This window comes from Homarus americanus, unplaced genomic scaffold, assembly GCF_018991925.1.
Source record: "Homarus americanus isolate GMGI-L3 unplaced genomic scaffold, GMGI_Hamer_2.0 scaffold37032, whole genome shotgun sequence".
Classification (NCBI taxonomy): Eukaryota; Metazoa; Arthropoda; class Malacostraca; order Decapoda; family Nephropidae; genus Homarus; species Homarus americanus.
The window spans coordinates 6,843,011-6,863,411 of record NW_024731852.1 but is presented as its reverse complement, the minus strand read 5'-3'; the positions used below and the strand labels follow the sequence as shown (position 1 = coordinate 6,863,411).

At 36.0% G+C, this 20,401-nt stretch overlaps 1 protein-coding gene across 2 annotated transcripts; it reads right to left on the bottom strand.

The window, feature by feature from the left end:
- Nucleotides 1-2,158: 2,158 nt before the first annotated feature.
- Nucleotides 2,159-18,181, bottom strand: LOC121867999 (transmembrane protein 179-like). Of its 2 annotated transcripts, none has more exons than XM_042368196.1 (6): nt 17,946-18,181; nt 14,815-14,991; nt 11,234-11,362; nt 10,701-10,785; nt 8,650-8,812; nt 2,159-2,730 (listed from the first exon to the last, which is right to left on the bottom strand). In XM_042368196.1, exons 1-5 carry the CDS (start codon nt 18,053-18,055, stop codon nt 8,651-8,653), a joined length of 663 nt encoding a protein of 220 aa, XP_042224130.1. In that variant the 5' UTR covers nt 18,056-18,181; the 3' UTR covers nt 2,159-2,730; nt 8,650. The 2 variants fall into 2 exon arrangements, with proteins under 2 accessions (XP_042224130.1, XP_042224132.1); XM_042368198.1 differs by lacking the exon at nt 2,159-2,730 and adding an exon at nt 5,151-6,090.
- Between the last annotated feature and the right edge of the window lie 2,220 nt (nt 18,182-20,401).

Here is a 20,401-nt window from a genome sequence, read left to right as displayed (position 1 = left end):
AATACCCTTTAATAAAAAATCACTTACCGGGTAAACATTTTTCTACAGGTCTAATGCAATGTCTTTTCACTCACTTAATACATGTAATCTTTTAGTACAATGCAGCCTAAACTTACAATCTACAGTATTAATGTTCTCTTACACACATATCTAAAGCAGTGACTACACGACACAATGTTCATTAAGTAAGTCTTGGGGATTTCAATATATTTTTAATGTGTCCATTGTAGTCCTGAGGTGCTTCAGCCATTCTTTGATAAAAGGTTCAGGATTCTGGAGATGCAACAGTGGTACACTTCCACTGATAAACACCAAGCTGATTATATTTGGAGACAGCAAAAGATGAACAATGATCTACACAGATCTTATTCACAAGACTGAAGGTTCTTTTACACTGCAGAGCCGATGAAAAGAGTATTGATGCATCCTTGTATTTCTTTCAGACCCTCTGGTACAGAACTGTGTTCTTCAACAATCTTTCACAGCTGATTAGGCATGTAGATTGAATCTCATGCAAGCTTTTAAATTTCCTTCTCACCATTGCACAAGGTAGGTTGAACTGGCAGGTAGGTGGTAGACCAGATGTTAAAATCCGAGAGTACCAGTAGGTCTGTCTCAGGCTCATGTGATGGGTTGTTTCACTCCCATGCAATCTGTTGAACAATGAAATCTTTGCTACAAATCTCTTGTACTTTTCCATTGTCTTTTAATACCACACCTCTTAGGACGTTGAGTTCGTGAGCTTTTATAGCTACTGCATAATATTGTTCCAGATCCTCTTTGAAGCTGTTATGAAAATGGCTGCAGCAGTGATGATTTGTGCATTCCAGACTAAAGTATGCAAGATACTATGTGCTTTTTCATTTCAGTTGCTATTATATAGTATAGTACAGTACACTACAGTACATTTAAAATTTTGACCTGTGTTACGAGTGTAGTATTATTCCTACATTCACCATCATTGCACTTGAGTCATTTACCACTTTTCTTCACAGTTATGGCTGCTATTTCAGTTTTCAGAAAAATATACAATTTGCATAAGCTCATCATGAAAATGTTGTATAGTATACTGTATATCCCTATAACGTATTGTGGTGAACTGTTACCGACTCACACAGACTGAGAGAGATAAATCAACATATTGTATACTGTAGTGGCAACTGGCCATCATTAAACAAATAGTGTACAAATCCAAAGGTTACAGGGCTCTCTTCTTAGCACTATGGCATGCCTGAAATTTTATAGTGGAGATATGCCATATGGCCACATATCCCTCAATTACAGCACTGCCTAGAATGACAATAACTTTGTCCATGATTTAGTGTTTGTGTCTCAGAAAGGCTGGTTGTGACCCAAGATGATAATGACATTGTATTAAGATGACAATGGTTCTGTCCTAGAGTAGCAATAATCTCTGCCCTAGAAAGAGCACTTCTATCCCAGAATGACATGCATTGGTTCTCTGCTTTAGAATATTTACTAGGCTAATGGGTACTTAAGTCCATTGTTTAATCACCTGTACAAGACTTAAATTTGGCAACTACGATATGAGATGAGTGTGTGATGCAACGAGGTTCCAAACTCTGTAACACATTAATACCATTCCACTGCTCTGTTATTTTAGGACAGAATCATAACCTTTTGGGAACAGAATCAGTGTCATTTTGAGACAAAGTGCACTATGGAAATTCAGAGCTAAAAAATTGCAGTGCTATACAGATGTTCTCCACCTTACAATAACAGTGGATGTCACACAATAGATGAAAATTTACTGTTCTGCAATGATATAGAGTGATACAAGGACATATCATTATAATCAAGCAGTTTAGTACTTACAAAGTTATCCATTTATTTTCTATACAGTATTTAAAAACTATTCCCCACTATGGTGCAGGCAGAATGGCTAGAACCAAAAAGAATACTCTCTCCCCTCAAATGCTGCCATTATTGCCTACCCAGATGGAAATGTCCTAAATGTATCCATCTGGTTTATTCTTATTATTCACACTTTTAAAACACCCAAGGACCACAAATCTCAATAGCTTGTTTATCCCCCCCCCCCTGCCAAAAAAAAAAGAAACACAGTTGTACAAACAAATAAACATCTTTAATATTTAACTTGTAGTTCCTCTAAAATAGATTTAGATTAAAGTTAAAATAAATTCATGATATTTTATTGACATTTACAATTTGATTATATAATTATTACAATCTTTGGCTACAAAATTTACTCACCAACTATAAAACACAAAATGCGGCATCAATACCCAGGTATGCTGCACAGAGTATAAAACTATAACATTTATTTATTTTTGTTTAAATGTACACTGAAGGAAAGTCAATAACAATGAAATTATGTAACACACTAACTTAAGATGCTTCTGAAATTTTATCCACTTGCCTAAAACTTAAAAAGAAAAAATATTGCTAATGAAATGTACAGAAAGATACTTGTCATATAGTAAAGGATAATGTAATATATTATATTCAGATTTAAAGAGATTATCAGTTGTCATCATGATGTTTATTATTAACATATAAAAAGTATTAGGTATGATTTCTGAACAATGTGAGATTATTATTAGTATATATATTTTTTTTACTCAATACGGTAAGCACAACATAATATAACCACAGTGGAATTATCTGTACAAATTTATGTTGAGACACAGCGGATGAAGGATTTTGACAACGCTACCGAGACAACAGGAGTCGCAGTTCATCAACCCCCTGCAAGAACAGATAGCTATATGAGTACAGTAACTGTTCAGTACAATGGAGTCATTTCTCTCTGCTTCTATGTAATTCATGAAGAGGTTACAGGAGTTCTGCACAACAAATGCTCCTTCAGCAGATGTAGCAAACATAGTTCAAGGTACAGTATTTTTACTTTTGCAGGAAAAAATACTGTACGTACACTGATAAGGCTTTAAAATGCACCTCATCTACTTAGCCACAATTTATGTTCATTGAAGTGATATCTACAGTTTTATTATATTTTAGTTTTCATGTATTGTACAGTGCAATACATGTATTACACAGGGAGTATTGTCACCATTAATTTTCATATTCTGTCTATTGCACTCAAGCCATATCCAAAGTTCCAGGCAAAGTAACCCATGGAATTCATTCTCTTTTATTTTCCTGAAAGTGGAATTGAGAATTAAAAAATATACACCGTATATATACTGTATGGTAATACAAAATTTCTGTATATATTATAGTACTAGTAATTCCACTCCTACTGTTCCTTATTAGTGTAAATTTAAATAAAGCAACTACTGTACTGTATACAGAAAATATACATCAATACTGTATACAGTACACATACATAATACAGTATTACCCCGCTTTACGCAGTTTCACTTTCCGCTATTTCTCATTTACGCAGTGCCTCGCCAGAACCGAACTTTCACTTTCCACGGTGCATCTACTCATATACGCGGGAAGCGGCGCGGGCAGGATGCGCACAAGGTCGCCCAGTCATCAAAACATTACCGAGTTCTTCACCCGCCACCCACCACAGCCGGCCTAAGTCAGTGAGTGATAGTGATGATATGGACTTATATGGACTTTGAGGGGTTTGACAAAGAGGCCCTGCAAGCCTATGTGGTGGATAGTGATACAATTGATACAAGTGATACAGGTGAGGGCCAATAATCTGCCCTCTGCCTCGGAACCAATCCCCCATCCCTGTGTGCCCAGCCATCTTTTCTACTAATGTAAGTGTTAAAAAACTAATATTATTGATATTTCTCTTAATTATTATTTGTGTGTGCATACCATCATAAAGTTAAGATAATATTTTTACTACAACATAGTTGTGTGTCGTCAAAAAGTGGAGTTTGGGGGTCGGGCCAGTCTCTATTGGAATTAATCCCATATGTTTTGTTGTTCACTTTACGCGGTTTTCACTTTACACGGTACCCTGTGGGTTCAATTGACCGTGTAAATCGGGGTACTACTGTAAATACAAATGCCTTTATTAAGACAAATGGGATATACTAATATACATACAAATACTGGGGAAATACATGAAAATATCCAGAAGTAGTAAAGTAATGAAGACACTGTATATAAAACAAACCTTTACACAGCCTTTTCAACATCTCCAGTAGTGACAAAAGCAAGCTTTTCACCACCCCATCCCACCTCATAAGAGGTCATCTCATCGAGTGTGAGTGACAATTCCTGTTAAGAAAGTGTTGCCTGGCATCTGTTTTAAGAGTATAGCAACCTTATATATAATTAAAATTTTCAAGTGATGGTCCCTGGGAGGGCTGAATGGTTTCATATATCTGTGAAACAACCAGGGACTGGGACAATTTAGAAAAAGGAAAACAACTCATCACTCTTCAATGGTATTAATAAAATAAACAAACTACTGTAATACCTTCCAAGTTTTGGTCACACACAGGTATACTTTTTGATATGATGAACAAAAGGGGAGTGGCAATATAAGCCCCTAATAAGTTTTAAAAGCAATTTATTTTATATATAAAAAAATAAATGGTAGTTTTGGAGTACCAACCCTCAACTATATGTGAAAATTATGAAATAAGTTGCTTTCAAAAAGCCACATACCCTCTATAGTACAAGTACTGGTGTTAATACTGTACTATGATCACCCTAAAGAGTTCTCATAAAATATAAGTCTAACATTTTGTTGATACTGTACTGTAGTTTCATTTCTGCTAATGTAGATGCATTACAGTACTCATGTCACAGCTGAATAAAAAAATCGAGTTTCTTAAAATATATTTCAGACACCAGCATTGTATCTCCATGTTCAAAAATGGTTCAGACATTTTCCAAGCAACATGCTTGTGCTACAGTCAAAGCATAAACCCGTAATTCCTTGTTGTATATATCAGAACCTGGTGCTTGGCCATCATTATATGACTGTGAAGATGGACTGTGACCAAAAAATTTCACAAGTGCCACCTTTGTTGAATGAAGGAAATGTTATTCATGAACAAATCAAATAAGAAAATATAAGATAATATTCTAACAATTGTCATTACCACTGTACAGTATAGTAACTTAAAGTCTAAAAAAATAAAATATATACCTGTACTATACTGTACATAACTACTATAGTGGGTTTTTTCTCCGCTGAGAAAAGATACCCCGCCTCTTCTCAAGAATTACAGCTGATTGGCGGTTTCAAACCTGTCCGATTTCATTCTGAAGTAATGATGTATTTCTAAATGAGTTTATTCATAATCATTGGGATGACCATTTCTGACAAGAAAAATATTTAGCTAAGTATTTCCAGCCAATCAGCTGTAATTCTTGAGAAAGGGGTGAAGCATCCTTTCTCAGCTGATAAAAAATGCACTATAATAGGAGAGGATGCTTACCTATTCAATGTCTAACACTGTATAACTGAAAAGAGTCAGTAAAGGTGCAGAGAAAGGTTACCACCATTTTACTGTTAATTCTTTAAAGGACCTTTCCCAAATTGTTTGTTTTAATTCAACAAATTTAAATATGATGTCAGAGAAAGGGAGAAAAATGAGCATGAAATTCACATAAGTACCATAATGATAAATACTAATATAAAGTTTGTGATCTTGCATGTTTACAATTAGGGTGGAAAGCAGAAAACTATATATATTCTAACAGCTGATGAAAACTAGCCAACCCTAAGGATTTTAGGTCACTTTTGATAAGGTTAGGTTTGGGTGATTAGGTTCACATGGTCAGAAATTATCCCCATTATCTCTTGAAAGATCATACACAAAATTAATTGCTGTAATTTCTGTGGCAATGCAACATTCTATTTCCATAAGATAATGCTAATTTTTCCTTTTCTCTATCACAGAATTTACACTCAAAGATTTAAAACAAACACATAGGAAAATATTCAGTGTAATAATACATCACCTTCTCTATATCTTTACACAACACAAATGAGATAAAACAGTCAAATAATCTAAACCCAAAACCATACCAGAGCAGCTCTAAAGTCCATTCAACCTCCCGTAATTTGCTCACAGATTTTATACTCCTGTACATCCCTCACGTAAATATGGAGTTTGTGGTGTTCCCTAATGACTTACAGACCTAGAAGTCCTGTAAGCATATCTGTAAATGCATAAAAAAAATAAACCATAAATGAACTAACATCAAAATCCAAGAAAAATTTGCAAGCCAATATAATACCAATTATGATTGCTGAACAGATCAATGTGTACCAAACATTTGTCAATTGGAAATGGACTACATCATCATCTTACAGCCATTTCCCAAGCTTGCTTGGGTAAGCCCAAGTTACCTGATAGCAGCTCTCCATGCCGCTTGGTCTGTTGTCAGGTTCCTAACTGTCATTTCTTACTACCTCTCCCATGTCGGTCTTGGCCTAACCCCGGCTCTCCTTCCTTCCATATTTAGGTTTATGCACCTCTTGACCTAATATGAGGGCCTTAGAATCACAAGAACACAAGTGCCATTTTTTAAAAAGAAATGAGAAACAACCTCCTAAATTTTTTCGTTTGTTACTCCTCAACCAAAAAAGATATCAAGGTGGGGTTTGTTTTATTTTGAAGATAGAGGGTATTTGTTGTAAAAGATTGGTGTATGAGTGTCATGCATCACAGCCCATGTGGGTTCATGTGCACGCCAGTCCAGAATACATGCCTGGTGTTTAATCGTTTGGTACTTCACAACCAATAAAGATATCGAGGTGGGGGGTTTGTTTTATTTCAAATATTTTTGTTGTACAACTTTTGTGTATGAGCGTCATACATCATGGCCTTTGTGCCCCCGACGTGCGCCCATTGGCCGAAGCGGGTCTACTCGCTGCGTCATTGGCTCAGCTGGGAGGTGTGGCGGGTGATGGCACTTGCGGTCTTGTGCTTCTGAGGCCCTCATATGTCTCATCCATTCTCTCCACATGCCCAAACCATCTTAGCCTATCTCTACACAGAACTTCACCAATATTCTCAATAAACAGCCACCCTCTTAGCTCTGACCAGGGATTTCTGTCTTTCAGTGTCACATTGAACATTCACCTCACCATTGTCATTTCAGCTCACTCAAGTCTAATTATGTCATCCTCTTAAACTGCCATGTTTCACTGACATACAACATCACATTTCCCACACCAGTTATATACATTCTTCCTTTCCCTCAGAAGGAAGGTTCTCTTGTCATCAATAAAGGCAGTAGCTCCCTAAATTTCTTCCAACCACTTCTGACTCTTCCAACTAAGTAGGTTTCAGCACCCCACTGGCACTGATCATGTCTCCCAGGTTACAGAACTCATCAACATAGTCCAGGGATATATCCTCAATGTTGAGTTTCTCCAGCCTTGCTGTGGGCTCACAGTTGCCCTTACATAGAGAATATGGTGCTACTATAGTGTGCAGTCTACAAGATATTTAGGTTAAGTTAGCTTCGATTAAGTTTGGTTAGATTAGATTAGGTCAGGTCAGGTTAGGTTAGATTAAAACTATCTTTGTAGAACACACACTATAGTAGTAACGAGAATATTTCAAGTCAGCAACACCCTGTAGTTTGCCACCTAATCCACTGCACCTCTTGCGTACCCACCTTTCACCCTCATTGCACTTTACTAAGTTGCTGCCAAAACCTTTCTTACAGACAGCACATGGCCATTTTACACTTTCCACCACAAAACCCTTGCCCACACCTCTAAACAACACTTTTTTGGGGGGCCACATTCACTCTTAAGCCCTTTGCCTCTATTGCATGCTTCCATTTCTTAAAATTTTTCACTGCCTCTTCAATATATCTGCTATCAGCACAAATACAACAGTATACAGTAACTCCCAGGGCAGACCAGTCCTAAAATCCTGTGATATTGCCTCAAGCACCATGATAAACAGAAGAAGGCTCAAGATGGACTCTATATTTTTCCTCAAATTCCTCCCTTTCTTCACCATATACTCTCACAGAGGATTTTAAGCCATAACTATTTGAACAAGGTACTCCTGAAGTCCTAGCTTTCTTACTGTCCAATTTACTACTCAATGTGGTACCTTGTCAAATGCCTTATCTTACTCTATAAATACAAAGTAAAAAAAATTCTTTTTACCGAGACATTTCTCTTGTAGTTGCCTAACCATAAATATTGACTCTGTAATCCCCCTACCTGGCACAAACCTAACCTGAATTTCGTTTATGTCTATTCTCACTCACCTTCTTAAACAATGTTGCATACATCCACATTCATTGCATCCCCAACCTAAAGCAGTGTTTCTCCTTCCATATTTTTGTGCTCTAACCTATTCCACCATGCACACCTTCATAACCCTCCGTGTGCACTTCAATATGACTGTTTAGGTCACCCAACTCCAACACTACATGCAATAATTTGTCCCAGGACCATCCTACATATCAACCCTCCTTTAAGCAAAACAAATCCCCTCCCCTGAATGTGCAATATAAAGAAATATCTTGAACAGAAATAAGTCAGGCAAAGAAAATTTAAATAATTCAGCACTGTACCACAAATCCCTATTTAAAAAATATTTGCATATCTGACAAGTTGCACATTGATCCAGTATAAGTAATGCAAAATACAGTTAAAATATTACCTTATTCAAACATGATGCCTAAACACAATCCATTTTACACCATACATACAGTATCTAGGACAAGAATCTTTGATTACAATATAACCTTAAGATTCATTCTGCACAGGTGACCACTGATTCCTGGTAAGCTGGGCACGGACACGGGCCATGGACACCCGGATATTCTCCTGCTGGTGGTACTTGCACAACTTCAACAGGGAAAACATGGAGAGACCGACCCAGCAAACCCATGAGGTCCATGCTCCAAACTGTAGGAAACACAGTTTACATTACATATCACTTTCATGTCACAACAGAGAAGTTTGGTTGCTGTAGAATAGTGGATACTTAGAAAGGGTTCAAGAGGGTCACGCTCTGGATAACTTAAAGAAATTCTAAAATCAAAATACATTTAACACAATGAAATTTTACACTCAAAATTAACCATTACTGAATGTCAGTGGTATGGAATGGATATAAATGGAAAGTAAGGATAACTATTTGCATTTCAGCAACAAAAAAGGAGAACACAACACACTCTGAAATACAGTACAATTCTGGAAATAATCAAGCAATTAATTTGAAGCTGAGTTTGCTTTCCATAAAAAAAAAAAAAAAAATCTTAAAGCTACATACATATGATAAAAAAAAGTATCTGTGCTCATTTTGGACAAAACAATCTGACACTACAGACAATGGATATTGTAAAATGCCACATATCGCTTGGTAGCGACATTTCCTATTTGATCCCTTATAGTGTTACTATATGCACATTCAGAAGAAAACAGATTAATCTTGTGAACAGTGTGTAGTTGGTGGTTACTTTGCGGCATAGGTGTATTGATTACCGGGTATTCAGGAAATCATCGGACAAGGATGTGCACAGATACTTTTTTGATTGTGTATACTGTACTTAAAATAAATCTCCATTCATTCTATTACCAGAGACATTAGCAAATCTTAAAACTATTTAGTGAAAAAAACATTTTATAATAACACAGTAACATCGAAAAATAAAATGGGGGATTATACCTGAAATCCCATGTAATGTCTGGGCCTTAACTAACATTATACAGTATTTACATTGAAAACCTACGTGAACCCTTAGATATTAGTGGCTGGGACTAATTCAATAAGGACTTACATTTATAATGAGGATAATCTCGGGAGGAAGATATAGAGAGAAATTATAGTTGTAGAATTGTAAAGTAGGAAAGTTTGGTAGTGTGGCCGATTAGTTATTTAACCATATTATATTCTTAGGGGAAATCTTCCAAACAACACTTCCATGTACAGCTATTTATTAATTAACTGAATGACACGACTCATTAATAAATATATCGACGTTACTAGACAATGACTCCTGAGCACAAACATGAAAAACTGTTCTTTAATAGCACTTTGTTACTGACCATGAAATTGGGTTCTCCATGACATAACCTGGATTGAAACATCTTCATGTATCAACACCAGTAAAAACTGAAATTGGGCCATTTGTAAAGTTAACACAACATTTACAGCACAATATACAATCGGCAAAAAAGTTCTCAAATGCTTTAAGCGTCATACAATATGACAAAACGAATGAGAAATCTGAACATTGCTCTCTGAGGATATTTAATGCAAATTAAATTACTTCTTTTAACCTGTAAATACTAGAATGCGAGCAACATATATCATTATGAAATGTTGAGTCACTTCACAATCAGACATACAGTACCAACCATTATGAGATGACAAGAGCCATAGTTCTCATTCTGAAATCTGTCGTGCCCAGCTGTTTGAGAACTTTTTGCTGACTGTACATAAAGGCCAAACTTTACAAGTAATGAGAAACATGCACTGTTTGAATCGTCTTAATACTCCACAGTAAAAGCAGTAGAGGCTAAAGCAATTGACTCCTTGCCTCTCTTGGAGTGTAGGAGACACTACTGGTGGTTAGCCACCTGAACAACATGGAGTCATGGCTGGAAATGAGGAACTGAAATTTGATCACCAGATTATGGCCCACGTAGATGACTGGAGAGGTGCTAACTAATTAATAAATTCATCCCAGCCACTACTGTCTGAGGGTTTCTCTGGGTTTTAAACCCACAAACTTAATATTATAAAAAACAAATCACGTTGGGAGACCATTAAGTCAAAACAGAACTTTACCTGTGCTGTTCCAAACTGAGTGTAGAACATTCTAGTATCTATTTCGTCTTCTTTGTCAATGTTGTTGCTTGTAGCATCTTCACATCTTAAAATACAAACGAACTGTGTTAATATATCAGGTCATGACGTGAGGCTGGGCCCCCTGCCCTGCCCTGCCCCTCCCACCGACTTTCCTCCGTAATCCCTGACCTGAAATTTACTGACCTGACTCAGCACTAATGAACAATACCTGACTTAATTCTAGCATTAAAATTAAGATTTAAATTCTTAAATATTTATACTTACCTTGAATATTTAACAAGTTTTAATCCAGTGGCCTCTCAGTTTATAAATATAAAACTCGAACATATTTCTTATTTACCGGTACCTTTTGCATTGATTATGATGCAAAAAGGGGTACAGCCAATATATTTTCGTGAGCTGCACATTAAGTGTCAAAGACTCGCAGTTTGGTCACCCTTGTATATAACATGACTACTGTTTAAATTTTTTATATGGAACCAGACAGTATATGAACACAAAGGAGAACTTACGCCTCAAAACGTAACATGATGGCATTGCACCAGATCTGATAGCCGATGGTGATGATGAGTGCACCTGCCATGGCTGCCATAGACATGAATATGCTCAGTACCACATCAAAGAAGGCACTCAGGAATGTACTGCAAGCAAAATATAAAAAATTACATTATACCTTGAACAGAAACTTGTGCTAATGAAACACCATGTCCTGCTCAATAGTAGTAAATGATATGGCAAACATCCAAAAAATCTGGATGAACCTAGCAAATAGTGTATACTTTGGGAGGCAAAGTCAAGTTTCATATTGTAATACAGTAATAGACACAAGCATACACAAGCTGGATCATCCTGTTCCCTACAGTGTTAAACTTTTCATGGACTATTCTTTTTGGGGGGTTTGTGGCATCCTTGATAACATACCCTTTGATACCTATATCTATAAACTGTATATGAATCTGGAATATAAACTGCAATAATTATGAAGTTTGGAAAAGTTAGGTGTAAAAGAACAACTTGAATTATTACACAAACACGCATAATAGAGTGACATGAAAAGGTAAAACATAATGTCCTTTAAAGTGTGGAAAGCGGCCATAAAACATTGATCATGAGCGTACAGTATTTAAAAGATTTATCTGGCACAAGCTGAGCCAGGAGACCACCATCTTACTATAATCTTAATCTTCAAGCTAAGAAAAATTATAAGAAAGATCCTTGAGAAACCTGCCATAGTATTGTAGTGGAAAATTAAAGGTTGCTAAAAATCAAGCCTCTAATCTTTTCGTGTGCATACATTGATGACCAATAGTCTTCATCCTAGATAATTTCAAAGAAAGTAATGTACTTTAAGTTTTTGAAAATTGTACGGTATAATAATCCTACTTTAAAATTTTTTATTCAAGTTACTACTCCCTGCACATAAAATAAACCTCTTTCCTGCTACTACAACTACTTTAATGGTAATCCTTGGCCAACCACAGATTTACCATCCGCAATTTCAAGTATTCATATTCTATATACTGTACAGTATTATACAGCATTTTATCAACAACAGTATCCCATTTTTAGTATCTGCAGGTTTCCACAGCCACCACAGGAGATTTCTAGATCAGTACAGCGGGAATCTAAGATGAAATGATTCTGTCACCAGCCCTGGTGGTTGTAACTGAAATGCAGTGCTATGTACAAGTGAGCTCATGGCATCCCCCTGACCTTATAGCACTCGTTCAGCCTCCGTTACTCTTTCTCACAGCGCTGCTCTCAACAAACTTATAATAATTTCTTTTTCTTTTTTGCCCTGAAATATACCAGTAGCCACAAAGTGTAAATCTAGTGAGGTGAAGGGTGCTACTCCAGAGAAGGCAAGATAGGTACAGTAATGCAATTGGAAGTTTGGAACACAGTGGAATTGCTTGATTGATTTACATAATCCAAAAGTGTATCTTCCATTGGCAGACATTTCTCATTTAAATGAATCAATGGTGAGAACTATGAAAAAATTTTGGAGGTACCATGAGGGCTAGTGTAGTGAGAAGCACACCAAAGAACACAAAAATGACTATGCCCTATGATCCTTCCCTTACATCTCTAAAGCATGTAATGGTCAGTGGAGGGGTCAGGTGGGTACAGTTGACCACAGATACCTGTATAGTGTTACACTCCTCGGTGGCCTTTACAAACATGTGGCAACGTCGGAATCATAGTCGAACCTTAGAACAAATCTCGAGTACAAATATTACCCCAAAAATATATTGTTGGCCACATGTTCAGATAGGCCACTGAGGAATGGGACACTGTACCTGTGGAAAACTGTAAGTGGTGCATAGCAGCAATGCTAATGGGAGTTCTTCTAATACCTGTACAGTGAAAAGTAAAACTGAGCCCCGTAGGCATAGCTGCCCAGTCGGGACAGTGTGGATACTGTATACTGTTCTAAGCTTTTGGTACACATGGAGACAGCATGATCAGTACTGTACTGCACTTTGACCACATTAACTTTCCCAAGTTGTAAACTTAGGTACCAATTTACAGCTGGGTGAACTGGGAGTGCCCAGGGATCGAACCACCGACCCGTGGAACAAGAGGAGAGCACTGTATCTTCTCAACCACCACACCCCTGCACAGTACTGTACCCTTAATTCTCATTAGATTCAGTCCTTGCCAACAATGGTTTTACCAACCATGCGAGAATTCTGAAATATAACCCGTGATTGGAAAAGGATTAATGTACAGTACCGAGTACTGTTTCATTAATAATGCAATGAAAAGCTTTTTCTGCACCTGTAGGTATCTTGCGACTACATCTCAAAAGCTTATCACAGTTCTCTGTACAGAATACATAGAACACAATAGGTACTTAACTATAACTTATGATACATTCAATTTATCCCTGTAATGCTGTAAAAGCTAAAATAAGAACAGCACAGCACTATAACAACTGCTAATTTGTAGTATTTTACCTATAAAGCAGTTATTAACATCAATATATTCTTTTAAAAACAATTATGAGAAAGAATATTGTTTAATTTGAATTAAAAATTTAATGAAAATTTTAACTTAATTTTTGAACAATAGCATACAAATTTGTATTAACTTTTAAAGCTATTCCATATGACGATAATGAATGTTAAATGCTAGACATGTGCCGATACCAAAATTCTGGACGATACCGATACTCATCCCAAAGCCGATAACGATACTCCCTAATAAGATATCTATCTAATTCCCAAGATTCAGAGAACTCACCCGTACTTGACAGATCTATTTAATAACCAGTAGGCGTGAATCATTGCTTAGTGCCAATATTAATTTTCCTTTGTTAATTTAACTTATACGTACTGTATATTAATTTAGTCTCGAGTTCATTACATATATACTTGGCTAGTTATTAAAACTTGTTCTGTTGCTAACAGCACTAATTTGACAACTCTGTTTTCAGTCCACACTTGTTGGTTGTACAGTTGCCAACTCCTGATTAATTTATACAGTATATAGTCTTGTATGTTGATCTAGAAGTTAGAACTTTAATATTGTGAATACAGTATTGTCTAATCTTGAGACTTGACTCTTTAGTCTTACAAATTTATTATCAGTTTTGCTTGTTATCAGTATTCAGTAAACTTGTACAGTACTGTGCTTAAAAAATAAATTATCTTAAACTTAAAGGCACTAAGTTGTTTCTCAAAATCTTATATCAATATTCTAGTTCTAGTACACTGAAAAGAGGAAATTATTACAATTACAGTATTATGTGAATACAGTACTGTATTACTCATAATAAAAGTGTTTATTTTATTCATATCTCCATATCAGCCTGTGGTTACTACAATAGATTCAGTACTACTGTATAATTGTTAATTTGTCAATTTTCTTATTATTGCAATTCTAAATTACTACACTTTTAGATGTTTGGTAAAAGTAGCGGCTGATATCGGCCCATTTTTCACCGATATCTCTAACTCCAAAATTAGCCGATACCGATACTTCGGCTCATCTCTATTAAATACCTGTATATTAACTGGGTTATAATGTTTAGAGATACAAAAAAAAATCTATTTTAACGAGAAAAAGACAACTATGAAACACCTCTCACCTCTCTGTTCCACGACAAATCTGTGCTATAAACCTGTAGGTCTGGATGAGGGCAATTAAGAGGGAGACAGATGCCCAGGTAAGATTATAATCACAAAAGCCCTGTGATGCCCACGACACCAAGAACTGACCATCTGTCTCACGCCATGTTCCATTACTGAACAGCAAGCAGTGGCCCCTGTAATGTAAATGCAAATACAGTACAGTATTGTAAATGAGAGATTGCTCATAATTCCATTTCATAACTGAGCCTGGATTTGGCAACTCAAGTACAACCAGAGAAGTCTATAACTTGAGTTCCCACATTGTTGACTCAAACTAACTAAAACATTTATTGACCTTCTAAAAATGAGATAACTAATCACAAAAGAGAGAGCTAGCTTGCTTGCACATGGTCCATAAATATGTATTTACCCAAGAGTGAAGAACTGTAACAAAGCCTAGTTCATAAGAGCCTCTCACTGTGGACCTGCTGTTTATAATGAAAACACATTCTTCTCTCTTTTTACATATTTTGATCAGATACATAAACTTTTAGATATTACCCCTGTATTGCAGTTTCACTACCAACTGGGTTAGAGCAATTTTGGGTTCACCAGAAGTTATATCTCATCAATTGCAACAACTTTTTCAAATACCACTTCTGTCACAAATGGTAAATTCACATAGGAAATTCCCGTAAATCTGCAGTCCCCGCTTGTTGTCTGTCTGTTTACAACCGGCCCGCTTAGTCCAAGTGTACTCTCACATCCACAAAAAAAAAGTAAAATTACACCATGATGTTTCAACAAAGTTGACTTCATTGGTACTGGATATCAAAATGAAGGTTAAGTTCGTATGAATCAGATCAAATGCCATGGGACAAACAAAAATTTTTGGTCGAATAATAGTTTGGGGTGAAACTACAAATTTACCAAATTTTATTTCAGTTGTTGTTATTATGCAAAACAATTAAAACCTTATTGATTAAACAATTCAATCCCTTCTGATAAAACAATGAATCCCTGAAGGGTTCTGGTTAGCAAAAAAGCTGAAGTTACACCATGAGGTCTGGTTGAATTAGCACTTGAATTGTCAACACAAAGGACACTACTCTTGTAACTCAAATCAAATAAATACTGGAATTTACCTTATTACAGTAAAATTTATTTCAGCTATAAGTGGTGTGAGGAATTACAGATGTGCAAGGTTTTTTCTGGGGCCTATATTTTAGTTGTTAGAAAGTTTTATTGGAAGCATCTTGTACATACTGTATGTCATCTATCATCATCCATGGGTTATTTTATACTAATTTCTAAAATCTAGACAGCAAATACGGAAGAATTAAAAGATAAATAGGTAAATACATATGAGTTGTCTTTGTTTTTTGCAAAGGATCCTTTGTGATAAACTTTTGCAATCTGTGAAAGTACAAAAGTAAAACTAACTTTCGCATACTTGAAATTCATGTTATTTGCACATACCTGTAGTTAAAATGTTTTACAGACTAAATACTGTAATACAATGTCTAGTCTACAATAAAAAAAAACTAAAATAAAAATGGCTGCCCTCAACTTTGGATACACATTCTGGCTCATGATACCACTGAATGTTCGAGACATTCTGTATGCATTTTACAGAATCCATGATTCAAGGAAGCAGATCATCTCTTCTGTTCATTTTTTGTTCATATCCAAGCTGAAAGGAGTCATTTTGAACATTTATTGTAAACTAAACTTTATATTTATAGCACTTAGTCAATAAAACATTCCAATTACACCCCTGGCAAAGGGTCTAGGGGTAGAGCCCCCTGGTTAGGAAGTTAAGTAGGGTTGCTTAAGTTAGGTTCTGTGCATTATTATATCCATTTTCTTATTTTGTGCCATGCAAATAAAATCTCTAGAAATTTTGATGCAATTTCAAAAGTTATTTCAGGTGTAACCATTTCCTCCATCTTGACCACAACTACCATCGATGATTTATCATAAATAAGACAAATAAATCAACCAAATCTAACCTAACCTAACATCCTATTTTAGATAAGATTAGGGAGGTTGGTTAAGGTGTTATTTTGGTTCAAGTATTAACAATTTGTCTGTAAAGTTCACTGGGAAAGTTGCTAAGTGTTAGGATCCCCATTAATATTTAGTAGTTGCCACCACCTAACTGAATATCGAGTCATATATGGGGAGATAGAGAAAATAAAAAATATTCTAGAACGTTTCTGTCGGAAATTTATAGTTTTTGAGTTATTTTAACTTTTATTTGATATTATTTGGCCAATCAACGTGTGTTAGTGTGACCTCATAGTTGTGTACGCCATTCAGTGCAAGTGCCGATGTGAAGTAACACTTGTTTACTAATCAGCACAAGTCTCCACTCGCTGCTAGTTGGAAGATGGCATCTGTTAGAGATGTACATTGGCTGGCTAGTACATTATTCAGAGCATTTCGGACAACGAAGGAGCAGCCGTTGTCATTTTTAAGGCTCACGATGTTCTTGTTTCATCTATAGAGTGTCCAAGATTTAATCAGATTGTCAGTATTATGTAGATTGCCTCATTCAAGTTACATCACTCTATCCCCCTGTATCTCTTACTTAAGTTAAGTTTCTTACACACTAAGGGTTAGGTAATTTTTTTTTAGTTTTTTACATTATTTGACCTTCCACTTTTTTTCTTCAATATCTCAACTACTGCTCATTTCCGACGGCAATGACGGTCATAATTGCATTTAACACTATAATTTACACTATAAAAACCCATTTTCAAAAGTCAATTAGGTGGTAGCAACTACTAAATATTTACCAGGATCTCTCCTCATAGCAACATCTGGCCTAATGTAATACAAATGACCATTCCCCATTGCCAAACAGAAGTGCTCTGAAATATACGAAAATTATTTTTTAATCTTGGCATAAAAAAAAAAACTACATTCCCTCCACATCTGTTTGGCAGTTGAGCGATTAACACCAGCTTATCAGTTTGCAAAATAAATACCGGTAAACTAAAGCCTATTTAATTACAAAACAGATTATAATCATACGAATAACATAATTGTATGTTTACTGAATTACAATACGCGTTTTAGTTTAATGAATTATAGTGGGAGTTAAAGATCACCAGACCATATCGACAGTTGTGACATCACTCACTTGAAGTCATGAAGATGGAAGAAGATGGGGATGATGATGCAGAGGGACAATAAGAGAGTCAAGATGTATGTGGTCACCTGCGACAATACCAGCAAGTTACTAAGCCCCATCTTCACCTGCACGTATTAATGAATATACATGGAAGTGGTTTACAAGCTCCTGTGTTGTTGTCTCAGCTGCACAACTCTGAGTCAGAACTTCAGACTCGGGCCGTCGGAGTCTGAACCACTTTGAGTCTTCGATGAGTAATTCTCCTAGGAAAAGATTTTTAAATACGAGTTACTTGTTAACAATGATGATTATGTAATTAAATATTTAAGAACACTACAGGCAATGAGACTCGAAATGAAGATCAAAGTTTCTTAATTGTGGCTGAATCCAAATTCAGAATATCAATACGATAAAACAAGCTGTTAATAGGTTTAGGAGAAAAAATGCTGCATTTTATCCTTAATGAATCACCAACTTCATTTCTCCGTCAAAGTGATAAATCACAATTAGAAATTAAAAATTAGATGCATTGCAAATCCTGAATTTGATTGATTGTCAGACAGAAATCCGCGAGAGCCATGACATGAGAATCCAATTTTATGGTGAACTCATTTGATCCCAGTAAAAGTCAAATTGTTTTGATGTTTCGCTTTATACTATATTTTGATTGGTGTGTTGTTATATTATATTCATTTTTTGGGCAAATACTTCGTCTGCTAGGTAACTAGGCGCCTATGCACTCACTACTTTCTCAATATTATTTCATTGTTGCCACTAAACGAATCTCGGGAATTTTGTTGTTGTAATTGGTAATTTTGACAATTTGCTCCAGAATTGAAGGTAAAATTCATTCTTAACACATCAAAAACCATCGGGTAGACATAGTTTCAACTTTGATTTCGAATAGTGGCAATTTAAGCATTCAGCTGCACTCTCCCCCACGGACTGACTCATTGACACCAACACTTAAGCCGCTCGGACTGGGCAGCTGCTCTCAAGTCCACAAAAACAAAATTACTCCATATTGTAATAGGTTCTTTCTATTTAGTATGCTGGGGTTTGGGGCCCCACGGCTAGGAAGTTAGGTAATTTTAGATGAAGTTTCTATGATTAGGTTGATCTGGTCTTCTTACAACACTTTTGCCACTTGTTATTCATTTCAACTAAGGTTAGATTAGGTTTAATTTAGAAATAACCACTTATTAACACATTTCCTCAACCTACAGTGTCCACTACAAAACACAGTGAAATTGCAGCATTTTAAGAATTATTTACCATGAAAATTTGGCGGCAGGTATCTCGTCAATAATTATTAATGTGAGTGGGGCCTGAAAAAATAACTGGCAAAAGGAAAATGTACACAACAGATAATTTTTTATATATTTTATTACAAGTATAAAGTGCCAGTGTACATTATATTCTGTAGCACAGCATAATTATAATGTTGGTACTCTGTAGTATACACACAATATTTTGTAATACAAAGTGGATATGGTTCTGTACCAGTCTTCACAATTAACCTAAACATGTCACATTGATTGTTTGTTTGGGCCAAGTCAGAGCTTGTTTATTATGGAAAAGTAAAATAAGCCCGACCTACATTCTCTTGTAGAGGCTTACGATTGATTGACCTGAGCCACCCTTGGTGCTCATGATTTGAATCCGTATGGCAGTCAGTAGTCAATGAGGCAGATTGACAGGACATGTCTAAGGCAATGCAGTTAGCCCACTCCACACACATGCTCTTCATTTTTCTTATTTTATATTATATTTTCTTTATTTCTAAGCAACATTAGAGTATTGTATGTGTATTTTTGTGTTCTCAATGAGTCCAAACAAGTGATAAACATGCTGGGCTAGGAGGGTCCGACTAATTACCCAAATGTAGCCGCAATGAAGTCAAATAATGGTCCTACATGAATAAATCGGACTGCCAATCACTTCTCGACTAGTATTTGGTGTCACAAAGTCACAAAAAATTGGAAAACTTACTTTAATCGGAGTTAATAGATCGTGTGCATGTACCGAGGGAGCGAGTAATTACCCAAATGTAGCCGCAGTGAAGTCAAATGATGGTCCTACAAGAATAAATCGGACTGCCAATCACTTCTCGACTGGTATTTGGTGGCACGAAGTCACAAAAAATTGGTAAACTTAATTTAATCTGAGTTAATAGATCGAGTGCATGTACCTCACCTAACCTAAACTAACCTCGACTAGTATTTGGTGTCATGAAGTCACAAAAAATTGGTAAACTTAATTTAATCTGATTTAATAGATCGAGTGCATGTACCTAACCTTACCTAGCCTAACCTAACACCTCAGATTAAATTAAGTTTACCAATTTTCTGTGACTATGACACCAAATAATAATCAAGAAGTGAGTCACAGCCCGATTTGCGCTTGTCGGACCATCATTTGACTTCATTGCGACTACATTTGGGTAATTACTCGCTCCCTCGGTA

Coding starts and splice junctions, on each gene's coding strand:
- LOC121867999 (XM_042368196.1), bottom strand. CDS start 18,055: ATGGGGCTTAGTAACTTGCTGGTATTGTCGCAGGTGACCACATACATC. Junction 14,992..17,945: donor TTCCATCTTCATGACTTCAA/GTGAGTGATGTC, acceptor TTTACATTACAG/GGGCCACTGCTTGCTGTTCA. Junction 11,363..14,814: donor ATTTGTCGTGGAACAGAGAG/GTGAGAGGTGTT, acceptor TTTTGCTTGCAG/TACATTCCTGAGTGCCTTCT.